At 43.9% G+C, this 10,535-nt stretch overlaps 1 protein-coding gene across 6 annotated transcripts; it reads left to right on the top strand.

The window, feature by feature from the left end:
• The first annotated feature begins 676 nt into the window (after window positions 1-676).
• Window positions 677-9,906, top strand: LOC123077954 (uncharacterized). 6 transcript variants are annotated; one of them, XM_044500338.1, is made up of 3 exons: window positions 677-1,107; window positions 1,249-2,183; window positions 3,911-4,770. In XM_044500338.1, exons 1-3 carry the CDS (start codon window positions 838-840, stop codon window positions 3,969-3,971), a joined length of 1,266 nt encoding a protein of 421 aa, XP_044356273.1. In that variant the 5' UTR covers window positions 677-837; the 3' UTR covers window positions 3,972-4,770. The 6 variants fall into 6 exon arrangements, 3 of the variants coding, with proteins under 3 accessions (XP_044356273.1, XP_044356271.1, XP_044356272.1); XR_006436948.1 differs by lacking the exon at window positions 3,911-4,770 and adding exons at window positions 8,624-8,842; window positions 9,694-9,906 and having other exon boundaries at window positions 678-2,183; XR_006436947.1 differs by lacking the exon at window positions 3,911-4,770 and adding exons at window positions 8,624-8,842; window positions 9,246-9,906 and having other exon boundaries at window positions 678-2,183.
• Window positions 9,907-10,535: the final 629 nt, after the last annotated feature.

Below are 10,535 nucleotides of genomic sequence, written 5' to 3'. Positions count from 1 at the left end.
TATTTTTTGTTCAGAAAACTCAAAAACTGTTCAACCATGTAAAGAAATGTTCAAGAATGCAAATAATGTCATCGGACTCAATTTTTGGTTCATCGGGTTTTAAAAATGTTCATCACAATTCAAATTCGCTCATCGAACTAAGAATATGTTCATCAAATTATTATTTTTCACTGTTTTTAGAAAATTTTCATCAAACTCAAAAAGTGTCCATTGAATTAAAAATGCGTTCATCATTTTTCAAAAAATTCTTGAATACTTGTTCATCTAGTTCAAAAAATGTTCATCGGATCGGATACAAAAAATTGTACATAAGTATTAAAAAATGCTCATAAAAATTATTCGTCAAAATAAAAAAATGTTCGCTAAAATTAGAAATATGTTCGTTCTTTTATAAATCACGAACATTTTTTGAATTAAAGAACTGTTTTTAATAATTCTCTGTTTAAAGAAAATTAGAACTTGTTGTGATCCCGATTTTTTTTAACATAGAAATAAAAACAGAATTAAAAAAAGAAAGAAAAAACGAAAACGACGCGAGGGTGCCTCACGCGCCAAATAGGGGGGCTCCCGGAGGATTGTCTCTGTTGCCGACAGTTAAGACGCACCGAGACTTTGGCCCATGAAACGGCCCGGCACCGCCATGTGCCTTCAGAAAGGAACTCCCACCCTACCCTTCGCAGGCCGCCGCAACCAATAGCGGAAGGCATTCTTCCCCTCTCCGCTGAATCATCATCAAAAAGAAAAGAAACGAGACCTTCCTCTCGAGTCTCGAGACGAACCCTAGATCCGAACCCTAGATCCGAACTGACCTTCCGTCAGCTTCCTGTTCCGTGCGACATGGAAGCTCGTCGGCGTCTTCATCCGCCACCCGGTGCGGAGCTCTCCCGCCCTCAGCCTCGCTGGGTGATGCTAGATCGCTTCGTCCACTACAAGGCGTACGCTGGTGAGGCTGTTGCGGAGGAGGTAATGGACGGCACGCAATCGGCGATCTCCTCCACCTGCACCAACATAAGCATCGCCGTCTCTCTCAGGGTTGCTGAACCGCCCGCTGTGTCCCGTCTCTACCTCCACTGGCCCGAGCGATTCATGACGGCGTCGTTGAGCCAGGTGAGTCAGCCGTTCATCATCGCGGCTCACGGCCGCTCCATACTTTTCCAGGCGTATGCCCCCTTCGTTGGAGATAGTTGTCCGGCATTCTACTATTACCCCATAGACTATTTCCTCTACACAGCCTCTGGCTCAGAGAAGTCTCCTTGTCTCATGCGACTCCCGCCTTGCTTCGATGGTGGGGACAAGAACCCGGACGTGGATTTGTACTTCCACCCGTACCGTCTCCAGCAGCTGCGATCTATGTGGCGTGATGACATTGGCCTCCTTTGCCGTGGCAAGGGGGAGTTCGTGGTGGCGCAGCTCACATTTGGCGGCCAGCTCTGCGTGCTACACCGTAAACCTGGGGAGGAGGAGGGCGACATGAATTGGAGCGTTGAAAATATGCCCTTACCTGACGGCGATGACATCCCAAACCTGCTGTGTGGTTCGTGGCAAACGGACGCCATCGTCCCCTATGGTGGTTGTTACCTGTGCTGGGCGGATTGCTACCTGGGCTTGCTTTTTGTCGGTGTCATTGACAAGCGGACGAAGCCCCCGTGCTACGTCCCCTTACCTGATGGTCTGGATTCCAATCGTCTGTGCATTGACCCAGGGTATCCTGACCCGGCCCGTCGTGTCTGTGTCTCTGAGTCCGGCTTGATTAACCTCATATGTGTTGGTGATCGTGCTGGCTGCAGTGTGTGTGCCAGTTCTTATTCTGCTTTCACTATCACAGTATGCACTTTCACCAACTTAAGGGAAAAGAAATGGATGAAATGTTTCACCATGGAAGACATCAAGTTCTGGGCTGCTCTTGATTTTGACAAGCGTCTTCCGCATGTGCTACCAGAGTTCCCTACCATCAGCTTGGTTAAGCCTGATGTTGTTTCCTTCCGGTTGAATGGTGGTAATAAACTTTTCTGGCTGATTGAGATTGACATGAAGAAGGAAGTGCTGGGGTCAACCAGTCTCTACATCTTTGAAGAAGAAGAAGAGAAATGCTCCACTGACATGGCCCACTGGAGATCATTTCCTGGCTACTCCTTTGTTCCCAGCCCGTTCACCCGATACTTGGACCAGCATGCCATCAGAAGGTAACATTGCCTCATGTTCATCTCTGCCAGTATTTACTCTTGGCCTCACCATTAATGTGAAATGTTACCACTTGGTAGTATTAGCTAGGAAAGTATTACTTGTTATTGTTATTTGTGTTCTTGTAGATTTTGAAATTCAACGAAGTAAGGTGTTTTGTTGCTTGGCAAATTAGCACATCAAATTAAGATAACAAAATCTAAAACTCAGTGACTAATCAATCATGTGAACTGTGGTTTACTATGCAAAACCATAGCAAGACACTCTCTAAACGGGCTGGTCAGTTCTGCAAATGATGAGTTCTAATTCAAATAGTAATCTGTGATTATACTTTTGGCATCTGTTTTAGACCCGTGATTTGTCTGTTTTACTGGCGTCCAGTTGGGTGTTAAACATGTACAATTTGCCATGTGCTCTCAAATTGTCACTAGATTTGGTAAGCACGATCTATGTAGTTTGCTCGGCTAATAAAAGGAAGTCATGCTGTTGAAATATATTTGTTATGACTTTGGAGAGGCAAAAAATTACTGTAAGGGCATGTACAATGGTGCTATTTTAGGAGTGACACGTAGGATAAATGATGAGGTGGAGGAGAGAGAACTCGTAAGAAAAGGCTTGTCTTCTCTTATTTAAGAGAAGACAAGAGATGATCTCTTAGCACAATATGTCTCACCACGTTTTTAGGAATAGCTAGTTATTGAAGATAAGGCTAAGAAATGACCTATTGTAGACATCTTTTTTTGACATCTCTAAATTACATGCAAGACTTAAGATAAGACTATCTTATCAACCATTGTACATGCCCTAAAGTTTTATACTTATCTATTTTTGGTTCCTTTTGGATCTATCAGAGCCGCCAGAATATGATAATTTATAGTATCATGTTTGTGTTCACACTATCACATGAGTGAGGACAAATGTTGAATACTACTGCATGTTGTTTACACTTCATGAGTAACAATTCTATGTATGCTAAATAGCATTAATCATCCTCTTGATGCATTACGGGGCTGTTTGGTTTGAGCCAATGCTGGCCTTGCCAACCGTTGGCTTGCCAAATAATCGGCGATCATTTTGACCGCCCACTGATTGCCAAAAGGTTGGAAGAAAATGAACTAGCAGACTGTAAAGGGCTTGGGCGCACCAAAATTTTGGCATCCATCCAAATGAGTACCAGGGGCTTGGTCAATGCCAATTTTTTGGTGGGGCGCATGATGGCATCAATCGAAACAGCCCCTACAAATTGACAACACCGTTAATGCTGCACTCTAGAGCCAATCAGCCTATCAACATGTTCGTATCACTGGCTCCACAAAAGATGTTGAGTTGAATCAACTTTTATTGTGGTCAATCGGAGCTGATAGATAGTACTCCCTCTGTCTCATAATATAAGAATGGTTTTCAAACTATGTTAGCTTGAAAAACGTTCTTATATTATGGGACGGAGGGAGTACATTGTAGGTTCTGAACTAGTCATGCAGACGTTAGTTCCCAAATCTACGGCACTCATGCTGTAAAGACTATTTGCAAAGTCAATGAATCATGGTTATAATTATTGATGTGGCTTGGTCTACCTGTGCTATTTGTTCAGACAGCTTGCTGTAGCGTCTGGCCTAGGGTTGTACATATTGGTGCCTGCCACCTACCTGAATGATTTTGTTTCTGTAACGAGCTGCATTGGTTTTCTCGCGGTCTAACTTTGATTCGTTTGCTGCTGTCTGGAACTCAGCGAGAAGTTACAGAATATAAGACTTGAACAAGCTAAAGAAAAGATATTTGTTGAAGAGTGAAGAGCTTATGCTAGGAATTGTTCGGCAGATAGAAGAAACCAGGAATACCTTTTAGTATTGGTCTGTCTTGTCTTAATTTTTTATTCTGGGTGCATTGGAAAAGCTTACCTTTCCGGTGTACTTTGGACCAATTGATGTATTTTGTACAACAGGATTTCCTCTTCATAACTAGTAGTAACCAGGTTGACATCCTTAATCAACAGAGGAAGTAGCTCACTAGGAGCATCTTCCATCCACTCGTTACAAAAAGGTGTGGCTAATTCGTTTGCAACAAGATTAGCTTCCCTGGGACAGAGTTGAAAGGATACAGAGCAGAACTCAACCGCCACTCTATACCCCTAATCTCTATCTCTCTTATCTAATCTATCATTCTTAGGAAGTTGCTTCCCACTACATAGTATTCTCTTAACATGCAAATGGTCCAACTCAGCATGCCATGTCATCAGGTACCAACCAATCATGTGATGCAATATATTTCTTTCTTTCGCGTGTAGTCGTCGGCTGGTAACAGAAGCGACCGCTTTCGCCTTCCGTAACTGGCGAGGCTCTTTTTTCTCTTCAATTCAATGGACCACGGTTACTCTGGATTCCAACAACAACAACAACAACAAAGCCTTTAGTCCCAAACAAGTTGGGGTAGGCTAGAGGTGAAACCCATAAAATCTCCCAACCAACTCATGGCTCTGGCACATGGATAGCAAGCTTCCACGCACCCCTGTCCATAGCTAGCTCTTTGGTGATACTCCAATCCTTCAGGTCTCTCTTAACGGACTCCTCCCATGTCAAATTCGGTCGACCCCGCCCTATCTTGACATTCTCCGCACGCTTTAGCCGTCCGCTATGCACTGGAGCTTCTGGAGGCATGAGCTGAATATGCCCAAACCATCTCAGACGATGTTGGACAAGCTTCTCCTCAATTGGTGCTACCCCAACTCTATCTCGTATATCATCATTCCGGACTCGATCCTTCCTCGTGTGGCCACACATCCATCTCAACATACGCATTTCCGTCACACCTAACTGTTGAACATGTCGCCTTTTAGTCGGCCAACACTCCGCGCCATACAACATTGCGGGTCGAACCGCCGTCCTGTAGAACTTGCCTTTTAGCTTTTGTGGCACTCTCTTGTCACAGAGAATGCCAGAAGCTTGGCGCCACTTCATCCATTCGGCTTTGATTCGATGGTTCACATCTTCATCAATACCCCCATCCTCCTGCAACATTGACCCCAAATACCGAAAGGTGTCCTTCCGAGGTACCACCTGGCCATCAAGGCTAACCTCCTCCTCCTCACACCTAGTAGTACTGAAACCGCACATCATGTACTCGGTTTTAGTTCTACTAAGCCTAAACCCTTTCAATTCCAAGGTTCGTCTCCATAACTCTAACTTCCTATTTACCCCCGTCCGACTATCGTCAACTAGCACCACATCATCCGCAAAGAGCATACACCATGGGATATCTCCTTGTATATCCCTTGTGACCTCATCCATCACCAATGCAAAAAGATAAGGGCTCAAAGCTGACCGCTGATGCAGTCCTATCTTAATCGGGAAGTCATCGGGGTCGACATCACTTGTTCGAACACTTGTCACAACATTATCGTACATGTCCTTGATGAGGGTAATGTACTTTGCCGGGACTTTGTGTTTTTTCAAGGCCCACCACATGACATTCCGTGGTATCTTATCATAGGCCTTCTTCAAGTCAATGAACACCATATGCAAGTCCTTCTTTTGCTCCCTATATCTCTCTATAAGTTGTCGTACCAAGAAAATGGCTTCCATGGTCGACCTCCCAGGCATGAAACCAAACTGATTTTTAGTCACGCTTGTCACTCTTCTTAAGCGGTGCTCAATGACTCTCTCCCATAGCTTCATTGTATGGCTCATCAGCTTAATTCCACGGTAATTAGTACAACTCTGAACATCCCCCTTGTTCTTGAAGATTGGTACTAATATACTCCGTCTCCATTCTTCTGGCATCTTGTTTGCCCGAAAAATGAGGTTGAAAAGCTTGGTTAGCCATACTATCGCTATGTCCCCAAGACCTTTCCACACCTCAATGGGGATACAATCAGGGCCCATCGCCTTGCCTCCTTTCATCCTTTTTAAAGCCTCCTTCACCTCAGACTCATGGATTCGCCGCACAAAACGCATGCTGGTCTCATCAAAGGAGTCGTCCATTTCAATGGTAGAACTCTCATTCTCCCCATGGAACAGCTTGTCGAAGTACTCCCGCCATCTATGCTTACTCTCCTCGTCCTTCACCAAGAGTTGGCCTGCTCCGTCCTTGATGCATTTGACTTGGCCAATATCCCTCGTCTTCCTCTCTCGGATCTTAGCCATCTTATAGATGTCCCTTTCACCTTCCTTCGTGCCTAACCGTTGGTAGAGGTCCTCATATGCCCGACCCCTTGCTTCACCAACAGCTCGCTTTGCGGCCTTCTTCGCCATCTTGTACTTCTCTATCTTGTCTGCACTCCTATCCAGGTATAGGCGTCTAAAGCAATCTTTCTTCTCTTTAATCGCCTTCTGGACATCATCATTCCACCACCAGGTATCTTTATCTTCGCTTCTCCTTCCCCTGGACACTCCAAACTCCCTCGAGGCCACCTTACGAATGTAAGTCGCCATCTTCATCCACACATTATCCGCATCCCCTCCTTCCTTCCAAGGGCCCTCCTTAATGACCCTTTCCTTGAACACCTGAGCTACCTCCCCCTTGAGCTTCCACCACTTCGTTCTAGCGACTTTGGCACGCTTATCCCGCTGGACACGAATCCGAAAGCGAAAGTCAACAACCACCAGCTTATGCTGGGGTACAACACTCTCTCCAGGTATCACCTTACAGTCTAGGCACGCACGCCTATCTTCTCTTCTTGAGAGGATAATAAAATCAATCTGGCTAGAGAGTTGGCCACTACTAAAAGTCACCAGATGTGATTCTCTCTTTCTAAAGAGGGTGTTAGCTACAATCATGTTGTAGGCTAGAGCAAAGCTTAAGACATCTTCTCCTTCTTGATTCCTGATGCCATAGCCAAAGCCCCCATGCGCCCCTTCAAAACCTGTGTTAGATGTACCCACGTGGCCATTGAGGTCTCCTCCTATGAAGAGCTTCTCACCAATCGGTACACTCCTAACCATGTCTTCCAAGCCTTCCCAGAACTCCCTCTTGGTGTTCTCATTGTGGCCTACTTGCGGGGCATACGCGCTGATAACATTGAGAACCAAGTCCTCAACTACCAGCTTGACCAGGATAATCCGGTCCCCACGTCTCTTGACGTCTACCACTCCATACTTGAGGCTCTTGTTGATCAAGATGCCTACGCCATTTCTGTTTGCAGCCGTCCCCGTGTACCACAGCTTGAAGCCGGTATCCTCCACCTCCTTCGCATTCTGTCCTCTCCATTTGGTTTCTTGGACGCAAAGGATATCAACACCTCTCCTCACCGCTGCATCAACTAGCTCCCGAAGCTTCCGTGTCAGAGACCCTACGTTTCAGCTACCTAAGCGAATCCTCCTAGGCTCGGCTAGCTTCCTTACACTTCGCACTCGTCGAGTCAAATGCGAAGACCCTTACTCATTTTCCACTACATCCGGGCGCCGATGTAGCGCGCCACTAAGGATGCGACGACCCGATCCTCGCTCACTTGCCACCGTATCCGGATCAAGATACGACGCGCCACTTGGGGGTGACGGCCCGGCCCTTGCCTATTTTCCACCACACCGGGTTCCGATGTGGCGCGTCGCTGAGAGGGTTACGCCCCATTACTCTGGATTCCCAAACAATAAAAATCCACTAACAGCTGTATCCCGCTCCTCTCTTGATCCTTCCATCTTCATCTCTCCACGTCCTTATCTACTCTCGCTGGCACCCCACCCGCACCAATCAGTGGTAGCAGCGGTCGACAACAGCCACAGGGCAGCCGCTCGCTCGCCTGGTAGCCAATGGATAGGTCTTCGCGCTTGGCTCGACAACCCCCGGATTGATAAGTTTCAATGGTGCTCCCACTGCCTACCCACATGATTCCCTAACGAGTTCTTCTTGCCGTATTGTTTTTCTTACTATTTTCAATCTGACGGCTGATGGATGAACATGATTGCTCTGGTCGTGGCTTTAGTCTTGCGTGAGATAGCGCTGTATGGGCGGACGATATGTTCCGTCCCATGCCGTCCGACCAGATGCGTGACGGGACCATGTCTTACTCTACTGCCGAGGCTGCAAGATGGCACACACACGAGTACGCATGGCCGTCTCACACGGGCGGAATAGTTGATTGATGGTGAGGCCTGTTGATGATAGACACACGTTCATCCATCTTCACCGGCCCTAGCAGTCTTCCTACCCCAAGCCCCGGCGATCACAGCTGTCGCATTGATGACTCTGTCAGGTTGCATATATGTTCGTCAGGTCATGTATCCACAAGAGCCGATTCAACTATAGGCCCCCATATGAACGGTCAACGCCTGTCAGGTAATCTGTACAAAAATGCCAATTCGTCTCAAACATACTGCAGTTTTTGTTTTAATTCTACCGTGTTCTCTTAGATCGATTACTAATCTTAACTTTTATTTTTCTTTCATATTCTTTAACTATGCGCGTGCAATTGGTACCCTTTTGTTTTACCTCAAACTAAATCTTTGTGCAGAATAATGAGGTCGTGCTGCTAGCAATCGAATATTTATGGTCTCTTGACAGAGATAATAGAGACTAGATACTGCATCGGAGATTTGTTATGCAAATGATTGTACCGTGTTCTTTTAGAAAATGCTACTAACAGTAGCACTCAGAGAATGATGTCATCCACAACCTCTACACCGAATGTATCTTTTGGTCAACAAATTTTGGGTATAAAAGCTCAGTAGAGGTCAGAATATTACTTATATCATCAGTTTCTCATATGTTTTCCTGGTATTTGACTACAACAGAATAATTAATGTTTATTGGATATTGTGTTCTAACCCACAGAAGGCAGTTCACAATCATAGTATTTTCTGAACTTTCTCACTGAATTGCCTTGAGCATTGAAAGCAGATGTAAAGTAGAATGTGCCAGTGCAACTCTGACATAATCCCATGCAACTGTGACATAATCCCATGTTGAAGCTGAAGATGTGGCTTTTCATGAAATTTTGTTCTCATAAATACTGATTTTTTGTAACCTTTATTTATTTTACAAAGGCAAAACAATTTGAATTATTTTGAACTATAAGTCATGGTACAAGATGAAGGTGTATGTTCTTCTGACCTTTACATTATTTTCTTATGTAGTTTCCGTAGCTCTTCATGCATGAGGCTTATTGATCATTATGTCTTTCACACATATTGGTAGGATAGAAATTGAAGCATTGTGACCATTCATTTATTTGAATCATTATTTGAGACCAAGGGGACATCTTTACCTTTTTGTTCAATATGCAGTGTACTCCAGTTCCACTTTCTGGTATGCCAGTTCTTAAGCCTTTCCTCAAACCCCTCTTCCTAAGATTGCTCATTATCATATTGTGTCTTGAGGTCTCATAAACTCTATTTGTAGCATGCCTGTATATTTAGTTTTGGTGCTATGACACTCTAAACCCTAATTGTGCTTTACCATGATTTATATATCAAACCGAGTTATTAAATTTTCATGTTGTTTGCTCTTCTCTTAAGTTTGCCAATTTGTGTTGTTTCAGGATTTACTTCAGTAGACTAACAACTCTATCTCTTCCCTTTTTAGGTGCACAACTCTTATGTTCTGTTTGGCTACCTTTTTTAGACCAGCCATAAGTGACCATCAAAATTACAAACTTGCTCAAGCACTTTCACCAAAAAAAACATCCCTGGCTATAGTAGTCATTCTCTTGCAATTTAATTAATTATATTCTTTCGTCGCACAATAAGAATTGTTGCTCTTTCATAAGAAATTATTTATTCAGTTTGGTTCCGTATAGCACATGATTAACATTTTTCCTTTTGGGGGGAGTAACCCAAGATTATCTTGATTGAAAATATGTATTTTGTATTTGCAGTATCCTCATCTATTCATTTTTGAGAAAAAAATTCCTATATCCACACCAAATTGCTTACTGGTATTTCTGCGGCAACGCGCGGGGTATCATCTAGTAATAAATAAAGTAAAGCTAGTAATAAAGCAGGGAATGCTTCTGGTCGTCTGTTGGGTAATTTTTCAGAAAACCTCCTATAGTTACTAGTAATTAAGCTGCGGTATAGTTTTAAGTGATAACCACGTTTCGTTTTGCAGAAACCCTCGTAGTTTTTTATAACTAACCTGCACTACTGTTTTAAGTGACTCAGAGAAAACATTTTATGTTTTGCAAAGAGCCCTTTGCTGTTTCCTAAATTCAACCCGCAATTCATATCATATGTTTTTAAGAATAGTCATAGCTTTTAACCAGTAACTCCAATTTTAATGTGTTATATATGAAATTTGATCAAAAATGTGTAGAATCTGAATATTATGTTATTTTACCCGTTAAACGTTTTTAAAATGTTGTTTTGGATGCAACCTTAATAAATAGTGCATGAACCGTCTTTATTTTGTATCGCTGTAGATCCAGA

The sequence above is a fragment of the Triticum aestivum genome, chromosome 3D (assembly GCF_018294505.1).
Source record: "Triticum aestivum cultivar Chinese Spring chromosome 3D, IWGSC CS RefSeq v2.1, whole genome shotgun sequence".
Taxonomy (NCBI): Eukaryota; Viridiplantae; Streptophyta; class Magnoliopsida; order Poales; family Poaceae; genus Triticum; species Triticum aestivum.
Note: the sequence above shows the minus strand (reverse complement) of the source record. Positions and strands in the feature narration are given on the sequence as shown.

Coding starts and splice junctions, on each gene's coding strand:
- LOC123077954 (XM_044500336.1), top strand. CDS start 838: ATGGAAGCTCGTCGGCGTCTTCATCCGCCACCCGGTGCGGAGCTCTCC. Junction 2,184..3,910: donor GACCAGCATGCCATCAGAAG/GTAACATTGCCT, acceptor TCTGGAACTCAG/CGAGAAGTTACAGAATATAA.